Genomic DNA, 22,314 nt, shown 5'->3' with positions numbered 1-22,314 from the left:
CTGGGCAGGCCTTCTGTAGCTTACTTTTTCAAAGTGCAGGGAAAGACTATTTGATACTCTATGTAGAAAATTATACTGGGCACACCGTGCATCAAAAAGTCTCTTCGTCACAAAACATAATGCAATAGGTTACCAGGTGGGCGCGCAGTGGTGATAACATGTCTGTCATCAATGTGACTCCATTTTGATCCGCTTTGCAGTCACTCAAGTTACATTTGGCCTCATAAAAACATTCAATAACAATGTTTTCCTCTCCAGTAATCCTGGCAACATTCCTTGTGCCCATACATCCACAAAGATAGTCTGGTAAAAAAAAAAGGCTGAGTATGAGATTAACTTTGTACATTTATTATTTATGTCGACAACTCGATTACTTGTGATATTGAGTATTTCAGTAGGCTTAATTTAGCCTATTAGGTGCCACAGTTCATCAAAACACAAAATCATGTTTTGATGATGTTTTTATTGATATTGTAATTTAATTATAAATCAGATAATAATAATACAAAACATTAAATACAACTGTTTATGTGATAAATTAGGCTCATTGTCTAAAATGCACTAGGCCTAATTAGCCTATAAGATCCCCTTGTGATCCCTGGGTCCGCCCCCTTGTTGAAAACCATTGGTCAGCTTTTTTTTAAAGCTGAGGCTGCACTATCTCGAAGTCATTTTTAAGTCACTTTGGAAGAGAATATTTATATTCACCCGATTGCTTGTGGGCCTGGTTTAATCTTTGCCGATTAACACAACTGGACATGTACTTGAAAAGTTAGATTAATACTGCCGGAAGTCCATGTGAGGAACGTCTGATCATTTCCGGTCTTAGGAAAACGGATTGTTTTCCTCCATCCTGGCATTTGTCTCCATCCTGGTCTCTCCGAAGTGCCCGGACCAAAAACAGGAAGTAAGTACCGAAATCAAACCCTAAAATTCACTTTCAGTTCGGGCACACACCGTGCAAAAGTGCCGACCTTCTGAGACCGCTGTGCAAATGTATACCGGAAAAAAACATTAAGCGCATATTTTCAATCGACATCATAGACATCGTGTACCTCAGCTGCCAAACGAACATGGCGTCTCTGTTTTTTTCGTCTACTTACATTTAGCTTTGTAGTGAGCATGTTAAAACACCAAGCTATCAGTTAACTCGAGGAGGTTACGCTAGCCGACGTAAATCCAGACCTTTTACCTCTAGGCGCAGTCATTTACATTCTGGAAAGCATGAGCGGAAAGGGTGAAAAGTGAAGTTTAAATTGCGTTAAATATTGACTCCCATGCATAGTTTGTTGCACACGCATCGTTTGCAACAAGACAGCCGTAGGCTAGGCTTCGTGGCTAAGTGAATGAGCTGAAGTTGGGCACTAGTTGTCGCGTTATTTCAGTTCCTGGTTGTACAATAATGTACTCTTGTGCGCGTACAGAATTTTCTCTTTCATTTGATGTGAAATAAAAATTCACCGACTGTTGAACTTACGCGAAGTCTCTGTTTCTAATGTAGGCTTCACTCACTTGACATCCTGCCACCTCCCCGTTCAGTCACAGACAATAGCACTCCACATTTTATTGCTTGTATGTGTTTTTTCTTCTCACAATATCGATTTGACGTTGACGCTGCTTCAAATATTAAACGCTTGAGCCGAATGAAAAAGAAAAAACACTGCACTAATCCAATGGAGTGTGTTAAAACTATTAATCAAGTTTCTAAATGCTATGCACTCAATGATCACAACTTCCCTTGCGTTCCAATAAATGGATTTGGATATGAAATGTTTAGAACGTCCTGTATCAGATTATGATAGCTTCATTTGATTTTAAATCTCTCTTTTGGCCAAAAACATTGGTCAATGAATGAGCCATCATGTCACAGTGAACCCCAGACACCTAGAGGAACTCAGATATACTTTTAACAGAGCCATTTGTTGATTCAACAAATAGCAATATGATATAATATAATATATTGTGATATAATGTATACATTGTAATAGAATGACTGTGTCTTTAATCCATTCAGAATGAATAGGCCTAGTGATTTTCTATTGTATGGGTAATCTATTTTGCCCTCCTACTACAAAATATGAAGGTAAAGTTGTAGAAGTACAGTTGTGCTTGTCTGTATGCTACATCTGTTTGTGCGAATACTGGCAGGTTGATTATGAACAGAGGGGAGGATGCGTCTGGCACTGTAACTCTGGAATCCGTGAACCCCGTCACCTTGACTCAGGACACGGACGGCAATATCATACTCCACTGTCCTCAAAATGGTCAGCATACAGCAACACTGTGCCTTCAACAGATGTGCTTAATTATCAATCACACAATCCAGTTACTGCTTCACTAAATGGATTAACAGAAGATAATTTGCATTGTGATTATATGCATACAGTATGTTTTTTTGTGAGTGAATGTGTGTCTGTCTATATAACTCTTGGTGTCCATAAGTATCAGTAATGGGTTTGTGTGTGAGAGAGAGAGAGAGAGAGAGAGAGAGAGAGAGAATTTGAATTTGAGAGAGAGAGAGAGAGAGAATGTTTTCGGTGGATATATAAACCATTCGTGTGTCACCTTTCTCAGGTGATGAGGCCGTGCTGGAGGCGGAGTCTGAGCAGGTTACAAAAAGACTGCGATTGTCCAATGAGGAGCCACAAGACGCACAAGACTCCACCACTCAGTATTCAGTTGTCACCCTCCCTAGTGAGTCTGTGTTAATAGTACACGAGAGTACACACACACACACACAAACACACACACATACAGATATGACTGTTGTCTACTCCAAAATATATTAGTGTCACATTTATACATTTATGATTTGTTGTCATCTACATTTTTTTGTGTGTAATTTTACGTAAAGAATTAAGAATGAACAGATACTATTGGCAGACTTAACATTCATCTGTGTTGTTAAGAAAATGTAAATCTACTGTATGTGTTTGTGTGCAGTTTCAGAGAGTGATGAGGGATTTGAGGTGACAATGACTGCAACAGAGATGACGGAGGGTGAGCTCGATCAGGAAGGAGTGGCTCAGATTCAGGTGCGGGTATTCCCACAGTATTGTGTGCTGTATACACACACAGTGAGCATACGTCTGTATTTAAGTGTTCAGTGTGGCTCCCTTGAGTGCAAGACAAATTTCCCTTGGGGCACTAAAGGTTCATTCATTCACTCATTCACTCATTCATTCATTCATACACATTTACATTTGTTATTTTTTGTAAACACTGATGCTCTATTGTGTATCATGGAAACTCAGTTTTCAGAGCTCTGAATTTTGGAGAGGTGAAGTTCCAAATTGTGCTGGAACATTGTAGTTAACACAGGTGTATGCATGTGTTTCTGCAGATAGTACAAGACGAGGATTCTCTCTCGCCTCAAAAATCAGATGTTTCCCCCGTGAGCCAGGCATGGTTCACCACAAAAGAGGACAAAGACACACTTGTCAATAAAGGTACATCAGTGCATAAAACATTGACAAATCTACAAAATGTCTGGAATGTTTTTTGTAACTTACCATAGTCACTCAAAGCCCATTGCACCATACAGCACCTGACATAGCGAAGACAGGTAGCTAAGCAACGGCTCAAACCAAAAACATGTCCACAAAGGTCAAACTATTTTTAACTTTGAATGCTTAATGCTTTGTGAGTTTTGTCTGGTGGTGCCTCACCACAAATGATAGCTCACACACACATACATTAATTTAGTTGTCTCTCTCTTTAGGGCACAAGTGGAAACAAGGGATGTGGTCAAAAGAAGAGATAGACATTCTGATGAATAACATCGACGGTTACTTGAAGGTATGGCTCCAGCATTTATCATAACCTGGCGACTGTAATATTGAGTAACGTTTATTGACTAAGTGTTTTTTTTTTTTTTTACAGTAGCTCTGTAATGCCTTGCAGGGATTAAATTGATGTTGATGTGTGTGTGTGTTTGTGTGTTTGTTTATGTGTGTGTGTGTGTGTGTGTGTGTGTGTGTGTGTGTGTGTGTATGCACATGTGTTGTCCAGGGCCGTGGCATCCAGGACCCCACAGAGATAATATTTGAGATGTCTAAAGATGAACGCAAGGATTTCTACCGCAGTATCGCGTGGGGTCTGAACCGTCCATTGTTTGCTGTGTACCGACGCGTGCTGCGCATGTATGACAACCGAAACCATGTTGGAAAGTGAGTATAAAACACACACACACACACACACACTCAAACACACACACACTCAAACACACTCAAACACACTCAACTCTCTCATGTTCACTCCGCATCCCTTCATGTCTCTCTTGTCACAGGCACTAGACAATCCATTCCATCTTTCTTGTAACTACACACACCAAAACACACACAGTCACACTTATGTGGAAACTCTGACCGTGAGGGAATCTGCCTGCTCAGCATTCTTTGTAGAGGGTTTGATTCTGCAGAACCAGAATACAGAAATTCATGAGAGGCAGATGAGATTTGATGATCTAGAGGTTGAACACTTTAGCAGTGAAAGAGGATCCCTGATGCCTATCAGCTACATGTACTATTAAGCGACCTTGGGTGTCTTGAAAGGCGCTATATAAATACAATGTATTATTAGTCAGCTCATGCACACATGATAAACATGGGTCTGATAAACGGTCTGCCTACTTAAGACTGTACACACGCATACGCACACACGCACACACACACACACACACACACACACACACACACACTGTAAATTAAGAGATATGTGCATACATACCTGCATACGAATACACATATAATGTCTGATTAAAGCTGTTGTCTGATTGAACAGGTACACTCCAGAAGAGATTGAAAAGCTGAAAGAGTAAGTTCTTGCTTCCTATCCCTTTCCCTTTGCCTAATATCTGTCCACCTGCCTGTCTATTTGCACGCTGTCGTGTTTGTGTGTGAGTGTGCGTGTGGGCCTTTATTTGTTTGGTTGACGATGTCTGTTTCTGTGCTTTAAAAAAAATAAAAAATAAAATGTTCTAAGAACACATCTGTTATATCATCTGGTGTGTGTGTGTGTGTGTGTGTGTGTGTGTGTGTGTGTCCACAGGCTTAGGGAGAAGCATGGTAATGACTGGGCGACCATAGGATCAGCACTGGGGCGGAGTGCGTCGTCTGTGAAAGACCGCTGCAGATTAATGAAGGACACATGTAACACAGGTGCAGTGCATTGATATCCACAGACTTGTACATTTACACATTAGTAGCAATATGTGTAAATGTACTAACATATTAGTATTGACATACATACTAACACAACACATGCATGTTGTTATTATTATAATAATCATAATACATTTGATTTAAAGGCAGCTTTTATGATGACCCAAGGTCACTTCACAAATATGCAAATATAGACTATTTAAATAACGCGTAAAATACAAAGACAATTCATGAAACACTACATTTTAAATAGAGTGATATTAAGTTGGCACTTCTGTTCCATCGACTGTCTATCAACCATCCACCACTTCTTTTGCATCTTACACACACACACACACACACACACACACACACACACACACACACACACCCCTTCAGGTAAGTGGACAGAGGAGGAGGAGCGGCGCCTGGCTGAGGTGGTGCACGAGTTGACGGGCACGGAGGTGGGCGAGGTGGTGACGCAGGGCGTGTCGTGGGCCTCCGTGGCCGAGCTGGTGGGCACGCGCTCGGAGAAGCAGTGTCGCTCCAAGTGGCTCAACTACCTGAACTGGAAACAGAGTGGCGGCACGGAGTGGACCAAAGAGCACGACCTGTACCTGGTGCGCAGGTGAGCAAGCTACGCTCTGTTCAAGGAACTGTAATGTGTGTTAGCAGCATTGCAAATTTATGAGCAGGATGAGCATGTAATGTGTGTGTGTGTGCGTGTGTGCACAAGCTGGAGATGCAGATGAAAATAAAATACTGTGTGTTGGTGTATGTGTGTGCAAAAAATGACTACACAGGCATTTATAATGAAATTTAGGTTTCTCTCATTCAAAGACTTTCCCGGTGACTGAGAGTGGGAAATTTAACCTGGTGTGTGTGTGTGTGTGTTTGGCAGGATTGCAGAGCTGGGAGCTGAAGATGAGAACGAGATTAATTGGGAGAAGCTGGCGGGCGGCTGGAGAAGTGCCCGGTCGCCTCAGTGGCTCCGTAGCAAATGGTGGACCATCAAGAGACAAGTAGCCAATCACAAAGAACTGCCTTTTCCTGGTAAGCCAATCACAACCTTTATACATATACAAAAAAACACCCGTTGTCAGAAAACCATTCTGGAGCATGTTTTGCCATGTTGTTAGATTTTTGTGTTTTCAGTAAGAGATTCATTGAAAGATTTTGTGTGTGTGTGTGTGTGTGTGTGTGTGTCTAGTGCTGTTGAAGGGACTTCAGGACGTGGCTGAGACTCAGTCCTACAGTAAGGTGCTGCTGGTCGGCTCTCAGGCTGGAAGTTCCTCCCCTCCGGTCACGGCTCTCCAGATCCCGGTGCAGATCCCGGTCCAGATCACACACGTTTGTGAGTTTTGTGTGTGTGTTTGTGTGTGTGTGTGTGTGTGTGTGTGTGTGTGTGTGTGTGTGTGCTTGTGCACTTTAATGGTAATGGAGTCTAGTGAAGAGTTTATTTAAGCAATTGTGGTTTCACAACTATCGCTAACCATCTAGCGCTTTTCAATAAAGAAAATGTTCATTGAAAAGCATGTGTGGGATGTGGGAAAACTGGTGGTGATGCTCTAGCTTGTTTTTGTGTCAGTGTGATTTCAGATAAAATAGTCTGTAATTTCAAGTGATACCATATGTTTACTAGTACATATATTTCTGTCTATGCAATTGTGGTTATTATTTTAATAATTTCTCTAATTAATTTCTTTCTCTCTCTCTCTCTCTCTCTATCTCTATCTTTCTCTCTGTTCGTGTCTTTTGCAGCTAATGAAGGGGGTAGCACTACTGCAGAAGCTGAGACCATCACTCTGAACCAAGGAGCACTGCAGACATTTGAACTGGTACCTGTAAGTATTTGGTGGACACACACACACACACACACACACACACACACACACACACACACATACACACACATCATTTACCACCATGTTTGTACTTGAGTTTGCCTCTTCTTTTCTCCCCTCTCCTTTTTTCTCTTCTCTCATTTCCTTCTGTCCTCTTCTCTCCACCCCCCTCTCCCTGCTTGACTCTGTTCCTCTCACTCCCTCTTCTCTCTGTAGTCATTTCATCTTCAGCCCACTGGCACCCCAGGCACGTATTACATCCAGACGACGGGGGCCAACCAGAATCTCCCACTCACGCTGTCGGCCAATCCCACGGTCACGCTGACTGCAACTGCGTCACCCACGTCTCCAGATCAGATCATCTTACACAGCCTTACTGTGAGTCCTTATGTGCTGATCTGTATCAGAAAGAAAGAAGCGAAGGACAGCACTCTTCAAATTTTCCTTACTTTATTCGCCTACGAACGTTTCGGGCAGAGCCCTTCTTCAGCGTGTAATGGCGGCTTATCTGTATCAGAGCATGTCTAATGAAGAGACACAGCACTAAAAAAAAAACTCCTTAGAAATGCATGGGGTTAAGTTTGTGACACCAATATGGCAGTTGTCTGCACACATCCCGCCTTTTTCACAGCAAAAAGACGACATACTGTATGCCATGGAGTAGAAGGACTTGCCGAAAAGGACTTAGTCTGTATGTGTGTGTTGAGTTCATCATGTTCATAGATGTATTTCCTATATACTGTCGCTGGGATCTTATGAAACACGTAAATAAGAATTATTAGCTGTATGCCAAAGATTTGTTAGTCAGTCTCTGTGTATTAGTGTTAGTTTTAAAATGCGTGTGTGCAGGTTTTTATATGTGTGTTTGTTTGTGTGTGTGTGTGTGTGCGCGCAGACTGATGGGTTGAATGAGAATGTATCGGTGCAGATGGCCCACCCGGGCGTCATCATTCAGACGGTCACCTCGGAGCCTCTAGAGGGGTCAGAGTTAAGGGAGGAGGGGTCAGAAGAAGGCACGGAACCAGCAGACAAACTCCAGAGTTCCGCCGAATCAGAGAGCAAGAGTGAAGAACTTTCACACACACTGAGTGCCAAGGTACAGTGGTACAGTTTATCAAAGTAATGAATCCTTACATTTGCACTCATACATAACAGTAACATACATACATAATATACATACCTGCCAGTCAGACTTGATGCTGTTTGTCATTGTGCTTTATCGGCAATTTAGTCAGTAAGCAACAACGGTCAGCTATGACGGAATGTCCATTTGTAATAAACCTAGTAAGAATACAATAGTTAAAACTGTCCAAAATGAGTTGGCATCTTGGCCGTCCCAGACCATCTGCTTAAACGTTGCCCACCGTCTCTTTGGACTCTTTCCAGACTCTGGAGTCTTCAGCGGTGGATACGCCTACAGTTGATTCTGGGATACCTGAGAGGGAGGTGCTTATTGTCCCTTCCCCCAATAGCTTCATCCAAACCAGCGACAACATCACAGATGACATCAGCACCGACTCAGTCCTCCCCTTAGGCACACTTACAGGTAATCATGCTATACATGCTCAATCAATATATTGGGGTGAATGATAAGGTGAGCATTTCATCATATATTTGTGTGTGTGTGTGTGTGTGTGTGTGTGTGTGTGGCTCTACAGATCCCATACTACAGAATCAGGAGGAAGGGTCTGACTGAAGACTTCTTAACAGAACTTTCTGGAGCTCACCCATCACTCAGTTCTACAGGCCTCTTTTGGGAGCGTCAACACGTCTTCAAATACGAAGGCGCTCCGTAGGACGTGAACACGAACACTAAAACCTGCAAAGTGTAACCGCATAGATCACACGTTTTCCTTCGCTGACAGACACAAACCCAAACCATATTGCAGTAAAAAGGACGACGCTCTCTCAAACGCTGGTCTCCATAATGCACTGATGCACCGTTTGGAACACAACTCTGAGCCTCATCATTGGTTTACACTCTCACACACACACACAGTTTCTCATACACATCAGCACTTCACAGCCCATAGACTAGCCTCAAGTATAGAATACCTCACACACATTGTAGCCACATATATATTTTTTCCTCACACACACACACACGAACCATTATAAATAGCAGGACTAGTGCTAGGCCGAGAAGTGTTTGTTTGTGCATATTATCTAACAAATAACTGGTCTAATCATGTTTACTGTTGATGTACAAAGATGTAGGGATGTTTTGTATATATAACTTTCGTCAGGCATATTTGGTTTAAAAGGTTGCGAGTGTGAGAACAGAGATAGAAAGTGAATCAACGCCTTTCATTAATTTCCCCATGGATGTGTGTATACGTGCAAGCGAGTCAAGCTCCTCTCTTTGGCATGTGTGTATGTATGTTTATTTATTAAAGCCCTGTTTTGTCATTGTAATAAGTGATTTCAGTGGTATGGAGACATAGCAGAACATATATAATCTTACCAAACATTATACCTCAGAAGGAGGTAGTCTAGTGTAGCCCTTCATATTAAATTATAGCTTAAAAGTAGCGGGGGGGGGAATTGCACCACTAATGCCATTTGTCATTTCTGATTTGAACCAGACAGATATTATTTTCTAGTATTTGGTATTCATCTTTACTCAGTCTACCATGACAAATGTGAGGCAGATGCTTCCAGCATAGTTAAAAAGTAATTATACGTCTCACACCAATGTATCTTAACAGCACACAACAGCTAGCTCCAGACTTGCCGTTATCACCTGTTCAGTATGTAAAGCAGTATTCCATTTTGGTCTTTGGTCTTCTGGGATGTGAAGATGGGAGGGATGCACTGAAAGGGAACTGAAGTGTTATCTTGTCTGACAAAGATGACATGAGACCAGCCTCCAGGTCCCTGACATGTAGCTTGGTTTTGCTTGTCAAAAGTTGATGGACCACAGCCTATCCATTGTTGCCTTCCAGTCAGCCAGAGAGGGTTGTTTTGGTTCACAGATGTGACAAGAATACCTCAACAAAAACAAACCCATCTGCCTCTGGACAATTTTAAAATAATTATTAGATAAAAATATTTAAACATACTAACTTGTGTTTCAGTTCAACACAACCAGGCATCCACTGAAAGGAAGGTTTCAGTTTTCCATTTATTACTGAAAAGAAAATTACATTTTCAATGTCTGAAAAGACAATCATCGCCAAGCCTCCTCTAGTAAGACTTCTGATGTGGCTGTGGTAGAACAATCGGTGGTGTTCTGTGTATGGCGGTTTAACACCACCCAATAAGTGCTTTAAGGGAATGTTTAAGTTTCTTAAAAACAAACAGACGTAGGAAAAACAGGCAGTCAAACTAATCTCAGTCTGGAATGTACATTTGCATAAACCTTCATTTTTTTTAATGTGAATATAAAACATGAATGCTGACATAATGGGCATGGCTTTTAAATGGACTATTGTGGCTGTCAGTTGACTTGGCATTTGTCTACAAGCAGCTGCACATCCCCCACAGTGCTACAGTTTATTCTTCATTTGCATAATTAGCTAATGTGCAGTGTGTCCTTACATGTGTATAAAAAAAAAAGTCTTTCAGAAAGAATGCCAAAAGGCTAACTGGCCTCTTTAACACCACATAGAACCCTTTTGTTTTGGCCCCAGTTCTAGATCCCACTCTAGAGTCCTTGTTTGGGGTAAGGGGAGGATTCTATGCCGGGCACAGCGGAAACAATCCCGAGTGCAGCGGTGGTGCTCCACGGAGAGGAGGGCGAGGTTCATAAGGCAGAAGCGGGTTGGACTCGGCCCACGTCGTGGAAGTAGAGGTTGGCACAGATGCACAGCAGGGCGATGGAGCTCAGCATGTAGTAGATCAGCTTACGGAACTTAGGCTCCAGGTCCCCCTGCCGGTACCAGAAGATCTAGAAGCAGGAAGCGAGAACAGGGGGAGAGAGTGAGTCATGTGGGCATACATATCGGGCCCTAATTCTCCAGAGCAGTGACTCACTCCTCTTTTGACCATTTCATCAGCTATAGCAGGTTGAATTCCTTTGGTACGGTGTGATTGCTGGGGCAGTGTGCAAGCTAAGAGCTCTATGCTGACCAGCCAATCATAATCATGAATGAGCACTGTTTTTACTATTATTATTATTATTATTACTATTTACTATATTATTGTGTTTGAGTGTGTGTGCATGTGCATTAAGGGGTATATATCATCTCTCACTCACCAGCACCAAGACGGATCCACACAGCAGCAGAACACACACTGCAAAGAAGATGTTAATCGGCTTCGGCGGCAGGGGGACCACAAAGGAGCTGATAACAGTAATCTGTAATCACAGGTGACACGTGAATGACAACAAAACATACACATAAATAACCAATTCATAGATCACTTCATCATGTCATAAACCCACTCAAACTAACATCCTGGTGTGCTTAACACATGTGTAACATGTTGCATACACCTTAATAATTGATTCATAGATCACTTCATCATGTCATAAACACACTTAACCAACACCCCGCCGTGCTTAACACACAGACTGCTATGATTAAAGCTCACATAACACACGCAGAAGGACTAAAGATACACATTGCATCTCAAGCACGCACACAAACGCATCTGTACTTACCAACACAAGTAGTGTCGTAAGCACGCCAACGACTAAATTGATGATTCTCTCCTGGAAGGAAACAAAAAGGAATTTGACAAAGCATTTGCTCACATGTCCTGTTCAAAGTGCAGAGTCAGATCCTGTTGTAAAAAGATGCTGTTCTATGCTCAGAAGCATAGAACAGCATCATGTTTTGTTTTAATAGGTCATGCTCTACTGAGTGCATGAGTGTACCTACTTTAGGCCTTCTAGATTCAGGTGTTGAGCATATATTACAATGGCCTCTGTCAGTGTTTTTGAGTGCACTGTTTGGTCATTTCTGAGGACTTTGTTAAGTATAAGCCCTACACAGACAATACACCCAATATGGTTATTTCTCCCTACAAAATAACTTGAGGTACCATGTCAAGCAGACTGGACCATCCTAATTAGCAGTTCAAAAGTCAAGTCAGTTACTGAGTAGTTATTGGGCTCAAATCAATGTGAACCGGACCCAAATATTATTTCTAAGCAACCCAAACATTGGGTCCAATAAGTCCAGTATCTCCCTGAGTGTGTGAGTGTGAGTGTGAGTGTGAGTGTGAGTGTGAGTGTGAGTGTGAGTGTGAGTGTTTCCTACCCTGGCGGAGGTCTCCCCGAACAGAGGTCTGTTGTCCAGGCCACTGGTGCCATAGGTGCGCGTGGTAAAGTCGTCCATGCCTGGCCCCTCCCCCGCCCCTGGGGCCCCTTCCACAGGCTCCTCCGTCCGGCTCGTTTCTCAGCAGCTGTGGCGCCTCCTACTGAGCGGAGGCCAGCACTGCATGCTAGCAACTCCCACAGGGGCTCAACAGCGGCATATGCTCTAATGGGGGCACTCTGAAAAACCAAGAGCAAAATAAACGGTACAGAACACAAGGCTCACGAGTACACAAACATAATCAATTGAGGTAAACCTATTTTTAAAAAGTTATAAGACATTCATTGACGATATCCTGCTCAGTAACCATGGTGTTGCTTTAAAGGCAAGCCATATGAGATATATTAAACATCTATTTTGCGATGCTCTGTTAATCCTTAGAACACTTGCAAAGACATCACCGACTAATCTAATATCATTAGATGAAGAGTAATGTTCTCTAATGGAAGCATCAAATTTCCTGGAGTGCACTCGGAAACAATATGCAAATGAAAATCAGTTATTCAAGCGTGATGCCCGACTTGCTGAACTGGTCTAAATGTGAGAGTTTTGACTGTCCGCTGTCAGCAACCTCAGTACATGACCATATAAAATCAAACATGAATGCTAAATATATTCAAGATCCTCTATTTTTCCAATCCAGATTCATATTGCATACTTTTAGGCAGAGTAAAACTATGACTCTTGAGCTGCTTAATGAGGTATTTGGCATTCTGCTGTATTTATGTCAAGAAATGTGGAGAGGTATACTGAGCAGGGTTGTTCAATTGATATAAGCCAAGCCATGCAAGCAGCTGAAGAAGCAATCATACATAGCTGATATGCTCTTTATTGCTACCCTCAGCATATTCCCCCTCTATCCGAGACAGAGGACAGACGTCACACTTCCTCTTGCTCTAGAAGCATTTGTGATCACGAGAAACACTCCTGAGAATACATTTGCATGGGAGGGCCACTGAGAAGAAAGGACTCCATCCTTTCAAATTCTCTGCCAAGGGGCATGTTCGAACGGAAATGATACACAACAGTCACTGGTTTGCCAGAGAGGCTCCATTTGTAAGAGCATGAATAATCTGGCCAGTGTTAAAATCCACAACAGGCAACTACATCATGCTGCATCTGCTGGCCTATGAGCCTGTCAGGCCAAAACACCAGGACCACTAAAAGTTTTAAAAATGTAATAGCCAAACATGAAACATCAACCACTTCAAAGCCCTGGTGAGACACCTAAGCGACTCATCTAAAGACATAAATTAATTTCACCATCAAATCATTAATAAAATCACATGAGCAAATAGGGAAAAGTCACTCAGACACATTTGCCACAAACCTATTTTATAGCAGCTACAGTCTATTATTACCACGGACTCGTTAACTATCTGGATTTCCTACATGCAGGTTATTGTTCGCTGTATGATGTTTAAATTATTCACACATGCAAAAACAATACAATCCAACACCACACACACGGGCCCTCATCTCGACACGAACAAAAGCAGTATGCTGAGCGTTAAATTGGGCTAAATTAATTACCTGTCAAGCGAGGGGTTATCTTCATCTCAAGGTTTCTGCAGCCTTCAAATATTTGTGCGAGTGACGTTTCATAACCCTTTACAACATTTCGCCTGGAGAGGAAAACAGCATCGTTGGCTTTGGTTGTTATTTATAAATCAGCTGACCTTCAGCTTGGTCATGAATTTATTGAAAAATATTGGTTCACGCCCAACATAACTGAAAGTGTAGTGGATATCTCACGTTATTACACACCTGAACAAGATGACTGTTAGCTAACCTCAGAAATGGTTAAATAGCTAGCTAACTGAGTTGTTTGCAGTAGTGTTGTGGTTAAATTTACATTTACTTTCAAACTAGCATTACCGTTACCCAATCTCTTAACTAACTGAAGTATAACCCAAGGAACAACAATGTGTTGTTTACTAGTATAAATCAGCTGACAAAGAAATATGAATGACAACACCATTAAAATGCAACACACAGCTAGCTAGCTAGCTAGCTCATGCTAGCAAACTACAGTAGGCTAACGTTGATGTCTCACAACTCTGCCCGTTTAAATGATAAAATGTCCGTTTTCACAAATGCGCAGATACACTTTACAGACTTCGCGAAAATAGATCACTTAATACACGTTAAGGTAACAATAAACGTTAATGTTAAACTGGAACTTACACTTAACATCAAACTAACGTTAACGTTGTTCAGTAAGCGCTGCATGATTACAAGAGGTTAACGTTACCAAGAATTTCACTCACCTCAACAACAGCGTACTCAATAAACTGAACTTCCACACTTCAATATTGTCTGTGGTTAATGTTGTGCACAGATACTTATTGATAGATAAATAGCTACCGTTACTTCAGCTAACGACAGCTGGCCTGTTACGAGGAACTACTGTAGACTAGAGGTTCATTCTCAAGAAGAGCCTTGTGTGGGTGGGCACTGGGCAGGGAGAATTAAAGGGAAGGCGCCTGTCGCCTGTGTTACCTAGAACTACCAGCTAAGAATAATGTCGCCCTAAAAAAAAAAGAGGCAGCAGTCGACATGTGCTTGCGGCTGTTAAAATGCAGAGAGGAGTGAAGTAGGCCTCGAGCTGTAAAATTATTCTACAATTTTCCATTGTCGCATTTCAAAGAGACAGTTATATGAATTTAGGCTATAGACCTACATTTTCCAAAAAATCTTCCCATGCAAAATCATAAAATAGTATGCTGTGTGTAGCCTAAATCTATGACATGCTTAAGACAAATCACAAAATGCATTGGCAATTTAAGTTGATTCATTGCTATATGAAGGGAGATCACTTCTGTCATATATTTAATGGGCTTTAGGCTCTTTATAGGCCTTGGTAGGCTATCATGTATCAGCATTTGTAACAGCGCAATGCATTCTGTCTTCAAATGTGGCCCACGGCTTATCAAAAAGTCAGTAGCCTGGTGCTCTGGAGTCTTATACAGGGAGAATAGCAGAGTTTTGGTAAGTCTTTAGAGAATCTCTAAAAATACCATAAGAGTCTTGGAGTCTCCAATTTCTCCTATACACATAGAGAATGGCTAGAATCATTAAACCAGGGAATGCAGTTTGTTTTAGACAGGGCTGAACCCTGAGGGCCATATTTGGACAGGTGAAGCAGACGTGGGTAAACCTTTAGAGTTGGACTGTAATAGCTGTCACAGCATAAGCACCAGGTTGTATACTGTAGGTGGTGAACTTGTCCTATGATCTTTAGAGCTGTTAGACTGGACTAAAAAGGCAGTCATGGAGGCACCTAAAGTAGTGCCAGTAATTGGAACATGTCATTCAGTCTTTGAGCTTTGTTGGCTCCTAGATAAAATGTTCATGGCATTTTCTTCCTGTTGCGTCACATGCTCAGCAGCACATTGTTTTTCTATTTGATTCACTGTGCAAAGTTTGATGAAGATCATGCTGCCCCCTTTGGAGTTAATTGTACAAACACTGTGGCATCATGGCCAGATGACCAGAAAACAGTATACCTGCCAGCCTCCACCTCCAATTGCTCTAGTATGTGATGACTACGGCAATATTGTTCCGACATTTGCTCATACCGTGGGTGTTTTCATCAGAATAACAGTGGTTTCACCACATCTGATGCATCTTACTGCATCATTACGCAAACAATGTTTCCCAAATCTTAATTGGCATACCATCTGACAGATTTTTTTTGTTTTTTAATCTAAACAGACATGATGCCCACAAATGGCTAAATCTCAGATAAATGTCTCTGCTCCATAATAATTAGTGAGACAAACAACATGTACACAAACCTCCAATATTTATTCTTTGATTTTCATGTATGATTAAGAGTTATGACCTCATTCAGAATAGGCCACTTATTCTAAACACAACTCTTTGCTGAAGTTATTCACCTGAAGTCATTTTTTAACCTTACATAACAAATGGCTCTTCAATATCTTTTGGTTTTCAAAGAAAAAACTATAATATGTATATTTGGCTTGACAGTATGGATAGTATGTGCCTAAATACCATAACTAGGCTTACTACTGCATATGCACCATGCATAGAACATATTCACATAGGCAACCCTCAGGGAGAAAAAGTGAATTTGGCTGAATTTCTTGGAAGTCATTTGATTAACCATTGTAATTAAAGTGGCCATGCTGTATACTGTTTGCCCACATATTTAATAACACATATTAGTAATAAATGACAAAATGTATGAACATTTCCCAATACACAGAGTGCCTATTATTCAAATACACTTATTCCCCCCTTGTCTTGGCAGGTGGAAGCAGTTGTACAGCCACAAGCATGGCAGCCTTTTCTGGCCAGACAAAGCACAGAATGTGATGTAATGTTACTGAAGGTAAAGGAAATGCAAATTTATTCAGAGACAGAGAAATGTCCAGAGTTGAAACTCTGTTAGTGCTACTGCTGTTACATCTCTGCTGGAATTGCAAAGAACACAAAAAGAAGTGGAACAAATAAAAAAGACAAAAGACAACATGGTAGAAAAGAAAAGAGAAGTGCTGCTCGTGGCCAGGTGCAGTTCAGTACGCGTAAACCTTCACTTTGCGCACTTCTTTGTCTTCACACTCGCGCTTCCTGTTGTAATAGTAGAAGGTGTTATCCCTCCTCTGAAGCTTTTTCACAAAGCCAGTCTCTGGCCACCGGTCCACCTGTCAACAGTCAGAGACAAAATATTGGCTATCAGCACGGCATATGGCCTATAACAGCAGGCAGGCAGGCAGGCATTCTCTCAACCCTACTCAGATGACCAATCCCTTAAAACCAAACTATACACTACACATAAAAGTATTTTTCATTTCTTGAACACACCCATCATCAAGATTTTCAGACAGTGAGACGAAAATACAATGCCACTCAAAAGGCCAGGGGGGCCTCTAATCTCCAGTAATCCTACATAATCCATTTTTCCCTTTAATTTTTGAACAGCAGTAGAATAGCAAGAAAACATATTTACCAGCTCCACCTGCTTCACTTGACGGTACTCCCTCTCATCTCGATAGCCTGCCTGCTGGAATCTGTACAGGTTCTCGATCTCGTCGGTCCACTGGCTCGCCCGGCTCATGGACTTGGGCTGGCAGTTGCCATCAAGCAGCGCTGCACAAGACATTTTTGAGAGGGATGCGCTCTCTCCTTGCACATGTAAAGACATAATAGTGACGTTAGTAGCTGGACTGTATCGTTTTCCCCATTAGCCTTGCAAATAAATAACGAAAATAGTTATTCTAGCTGCTAGTCCTCCGGAGAGTCCTCTGATCGTGCATGTTCGATATAACGCTAACGTTAAGTGTCGCAAGCATGATAACGTTGACTGTCATCATAGCCCATGGCCTATTTGAGTCTGTAGAGTCTCTTTGAGTCTCAATACAAGGTACAAGAGGCCATAAGGCACACAAGATATCTTTTAACTTAAATAGCGTACGCGAATTTATTCGATGGCTTGTTTGACACATGGAAGAGTGCACAACACTGACTCAATCAAACATTACATGTTCCACTATGATAGACATTTCATCGAACATTATAAAACTGACTACTGATACGATACCAATGGGTTGCGAGAGACAAATCTGTATGACAGTAAAATTATCAGTCAGAAATGAGGAAAACAGGTTTCAAACTTACAGTTGTCACGACCACTTCCACTAGTAAGTGGAGACTTGCTGCGGTATCCTAGCAACAGCAAACGCTTTGACGTGTTTTTTTCTTACCCAGGATTCCGTGCGCCTGTGTATGCGTAAGGTTACTTCAGTTCAACCTGCTGGTTCAATCACTTCCAGTCTATCCAAATCCATTGTAGAAACTCTTTTTTATTGATCATAAATGTAAATGTTTTATTTACCAGGTGGCCAGTCGTCATAGTTGCACACCCAAGAATGTGTACAAATATGCTGTTGAGACCAAGGATGTAGTGGTAAAATAAGAGGTGGGTAAACTATGATCTCGGTGAGGTGGGCTGCGCCTTGCGGTATCGAATTTAGAACGTGTTTGATCGATGATGGTGAAGGTTTAGTGCCAGACAGTGGTATTACATGGTTCCTTGAGTGTTGATGAGTGCACATATTGTGAATGTGGATAATAGCCTACAGTGTGATTTTTGGAATGTTAAAAGTTGCAACTGGTGAATAAACTCTTTTGAGAGGTGGATAAACGCAAGTAAATGCAGTTTATCCACCTCTGAAATGTCCACTACATCCCTGGTTGAGACATGATGCATTGTGGACAGAAACTGAGATGAATGAAGAATTTAATTAAACATAGCCTACGTTTTTATATTCAAAAAGGAACAATGACATACAACATTACTATAGCCTACCCCAACAGTCAAATTTCCTTGGATGAATAACGTGTTTTTTTTTTTTTTTTTAATCTTTAAAGTTAACATAGCCTACAGCTAGTGAATGCATTGACACGCACATTTCATCCAGTTCTTCTAGTTGCAGAGTTTGCTGGTGCTAGGCTAGTGCAAGTCAACAGTATGTGCTATCCTGCCACTAAAAACAGTCCTTCCCACTCCACAGCACACCCACATTTGCTGAAATGGCGGAATATGCATCTGGAGTACGCTGGATTTTCTCCAAAATTACACAGATATGGACATAATGGGGCATCATGGGAAAGGTGAGGAGCATGCATCGTGTGACATATTCAACTGGAAACCATATTTGACTATTAGGGGTAGTGCAAACAAAGTCAGGAATTGTTGCAATAGTAGGCCTATTTTAAAACGACGGCCGCTTCTTTTCTAACAAATAGTGGTCTAAATTAAATATTTAATGGCCACCAGATGGCACTGTACTTCATAGCGCCCTTGCGCCCTAGTACTTCGGGCCTTATTTATTGTAAAGCAAGCAGGTGAAATGGTGTCCTCTGGTGGCCATACAACGTAATAGCGCCGTGAAATATTATTGCCCTTCAATTTGATTGTATCAAACATGCATTTTCTGTAGCGATTGCTAAACATTTGAAGAGAACACTCAGGTGTCCACCGCACCGACCCAACCCTGAAGCCGGCCTCTCAAAGGAGGAGGAAATTAGTGCACTGCATGATGAAGACTAGGCTTGTTCATCTGCATATATATATATGGTTCATCTGCAGATCTTGCAGTTTGCCACTGCATTATTTTGGATAGAATTGGCATGATTTGAAGAGCACACAATAAAACACACTTGTACATATGCGTAATGTGGTAAATGCACATTGCAGATTTAATGTTTGCAATTGTTCCAGTGAATGGGGCTCTGGAATGGAATGTTTTGTAGCACTGGTAAGTCCAGTCCAGTAGGATACAATGGATATGTTTTTGGTATGTTTTGGATAGGTAATGAGCCATCAAGTTGATTTACTTATTTTTGTTTTTGGAGAATTTGGAGAGGTCATGGATGCGTGGAAACACCTAAATGCAGAAATTGCTAATTTACCCTTCTGTTCTAAGACCAGGGGCAATCCAGGAAGGTTGATTTACCTACAGTAACATGGTAAACTGAGATTTTGGTTCCAGTACCCGCTGATCCGAGTCAGAGTTCAGAGGGAAAACTGGGTAGAAAATGGGCACACTGTACTCGAATCTCTGTTGACTACTATGTCCACTTAAAACCTGAATCCCTGCTATCCCAGCTGGAAAAAATAACAGTGACCAGCTTAATACAATACTGTGTTAAAGACAATCTGCGTTCATTTTCCCCACCACGCTGCACCTCCCCTGAGGTTCTTTGGCGCCCCCCTGGGGAAGCCCACCTCACCATTTGAAAAATGCTACTAGTAATATTCAAATATCCCCTACTGTGATGTCCCTGTTGAAAAAAAAAAACAGTCTGAGCAGTTTAAGGTTGTTTGCTGATTGACCAGCTTGTTAACCACCTTGTTTGACCAATCTATGATGGTTGACTTGCTAGATCAACATAAAAATGTCTGTCAGAGACTTCGACTGAAGAGGAACTGAGAGGGAAAAAGGAAGCAGGCAGTGCACTTTATTGTACACAGTGTGCCACTGAATAAACCAGAAGTACCGGCAGCTCAGGCTAGAAACCTGCACATCTACCTCCTCTGCTTCCTGTCCACAACCTTTGGCTCCAATCACAAACTAGCTTATCCAAAAGATGCACCGGATCGTTGGTCTGCTTGGTTGAGGGATTATCCAAATGTAGGGTAAAGTGACCAGATGTCCGAGACCAAAACCGGGGACATAATCCCAAAAATGTGGGAAAAAACGGGGACATTTTCAGTTTGACTCAATCTGATTGAAATACAGTACAAGCTTTATCTTCAAAAAAAAAAAAAAACGGGGACATAGGTAGTCTGTATTTTCCCGGGGACAGGCTACCAAAAACGGGGACTGTCCCCTGAAACCGGGGTGTAGCCTATGGAGTCATGATTTGAACGATGCCAATAGAGCTCGACAGTCCTGCCCCTCCTCTGAGACAGCACGCCTCTCACGCAGAAATAAAGCGCAGGCTCCCCATACTAATATTCAATCTTAAAAGATTGACCTTAGTATGGTGATAGCCAGACTATGCGGGCTAGTAACCTGAAAAGTTATGGCTATAATACCCAACTTCCACCATCATACCCCTGAGCAAAGCAAAGTACTTAACCCCAAGTTCCACCATTGGGCACATGAGGAACCTCAAGTTTGACTCTGTTCTTTAGCCTGGGTATTCCCATGCTGCCTTGCACATGATTTGATTCACGCTTCTAGGGCAGCCTGGAAACTATCGCCCTAATTTTTGCGACAGATAGGGGACCAATCATAGAACAGGGGGGAAAGCAAGACGATGATGAGCTATGCACAGAAACGGTGGTGCATTCGTTCAAATACGAGAAAATGAACTTTTGGTTCCCAGACCACGTCTCATTGAGAAGTGGTGGAGCCAGGCTAGGCACTCTTAACAAAATGAAGGAAACCCCTATTTGCAGGTGCTGCAGGTACAGTACGATCGCAATGTTCCTTGATTATTACGCCAGAATGAGAGTATAGTTCCATGTCAAATCAGCCTAGAAAATTGATACATTTCATTTTCCGTTGGTCTTATTACACTTTCTAACTTGAGAAGAGACAAGTTTTAAATGGGAAAATTACCAGAAATCGTATTCACTTTTAATGGTCTAAACCGATTCAATGATCTATGCTAGGCTGGAGCGAAAACTTGTATTGCCAGACTGACAGCACGACTGGATGAATGGGAGAAAAATCTATTATTTTGCTTGAGGGTAGGTGCAATGAGCCGAATGGTGGAATATCCCTCGGCAGGTTCAAACACACCTCGCTCCACAGGACATAAACAATCAATGACATTTCTTGGTGTTTTTAAGCCCCCAACGTTGTCTTCAAGGCAACACTGCTTGGAAGGCGCTAAGATTAGGCATGGGTTAAGGTTAGGGTTAGGATTGGGTACTCTTAAATTGACATGGTTAAGGTTAGGGTGAGGATTGGGTAATGTCAGGAAAATCTTCCCGATAGTAAGACACAAGAACCACAACACGTAGTACGTTTACTCTTGGCCGAGAGGAGAGAGTGACCAGAAAGGAGAATTCTCCTTTCTGCAAAACAGTCTCTGACTTTCTCCTCGCAGCGCAAGTCTTTTTATTCAGCAAAGCATGGCACATCAGTTATACAATCAGTGTGGTTACAACAGTTGTTTACCAGACACCTTTTTTGCAGTTGGTTCCTCTTTGAACTTAAAGGAGCCGTATGTAGGATTTTGGCCAAAACGAGTACTGCAATAGAGCTCCCCAGTCCCGCCCACAGCCTTGTCCGGAAGTAAAAATCCAATACAATTTCTCCATTGACAATTGGAGAATAAGCCATAACATCGTAACCGTCCATGGTAGACTTAAAACCAGCTACGATGTGACTAAGCGATTATACCTGCTCATATAGATGTCAAAAGTTAATGGGGGCATCAACCTTGTTTTGAGAAAACAATGCTTTATTCACGATTTAACGAGAGAGTACTACACTACCCGACACCCTAACGTGTAAAACTGGTGAAAGCAGAGCCTTTGATTGGTAGAGATCACCGTTGCCATGGCAATGCCAAACA

General features: G+C 41.9%; 3 protein-coding genes across 3 annotated transcripts; 1 reads left to right on the top strand and 2 right to left on the bottom strand.

Moving 5' to 3' along the window:
* Positions 1–738: 738 nt before the first annotated feature.
* dmtf1 (cyclin D binding myb-like transcription factor 1) lies at positions 739–9,397 on the top strand. The gene is made up of 17 exons (XM_062527684.1): positions 739–907; positions 2,149–2,264; positions 2,575–2,694; positions 2,944–3,035; positions 3,344–3,449; positions 3,722–3,798; positions 4,012–4,169; positions 4,783–4,815; positions 5,050–5,159; positions 5,541–5,769; positions 6,043–6,194; positions 6,352–6,495; positions 6,903–6,985; positions 7,202–7,363; positions 7,881–8,081; positions 8,372–8,531; positions 8,644–9,397. Exons 2-17 carry the CDS (start codon positions 2,156–2,158, stop codon positions 8,679–8,681), a joined length of 1,974 nt encoding a protein of 657 aa, XP_062383668.1. The 5' UTR covers positions 739–907; positions 2,149–2,155; the 3' UTR covers positions 8,682–9,397.
* Positions 9,398–10,090: 693 nt separating this feature from the next.
* tmem243b (transmembrane protein 243, mitochondrial b) lies at positions 10,091–14,689 on the bottom strand. The gene is made up of 6 exons (XM_062527685.1): positions 14,520–14,689; positions 13,783–13,874; positions 12,193–12,428; positions 11,592–11,642; positions 11,184–11,285; positions 10,091–10,874 (listed from the first exon to the last, which is right to left on the bottom strand). Exons 3-6 carry the CDS (start codon positions 12,268–12,270, stop codon positions 10,731–10,733), a joined length of 375 nt encoding a protein of 124 aa, XP_062383669.1. The 5' UTR covers positions 12,271–12,428; positions 13,783–13,874; positions 14,520–14,689; the 3' UTR covers positions 10,091–10,730.
* A 1,351-nt stretch (positions 14,690–16,040) lies between these two features.
* Positions 16,041–18,143, bottom strand: meig1 (meiosis/spermiogenesis associated 1). Its single transcript, XM_062527729.1, has 3 exons — positions 17,896–18,143; positions 17,228–17,403; positions 16,041–16,922 (listed from the first exon to the last, which is right to left on the bottom strand). The coding sequence occupies exons 2-3, from the start codon at positions 17,378–17,380 to the stop codon at positions 16,794–16,796; spliced, it is 282 nt and encodes a 93-aa protein (XP_062383713.1). The 5' UTR covers positions 17,381–17,403; positions 17,896–18,143; the 3' UTR covers positions 16,041–16,793.
* Positions 18,144–22,314: the final 4,171 nt, after the last annotated feature.

This window comes from Sardina pilchardus, chromosome 23, assembly GCF_963854185.1.
Source record: "Sardina pilchardus chromosome 23, fSarPil1.1, whole genome shotgun sequence".
Taxonomy (NCBI): Eukaryota; Metazoa; Chordata; class Actinopteri; order Clupeiformes; family Clupeidae; genus Sardina; species Sardina pilchardus.
This window is presented reverse-complemented; position numbering and strand designations above follow the sequence as displayed.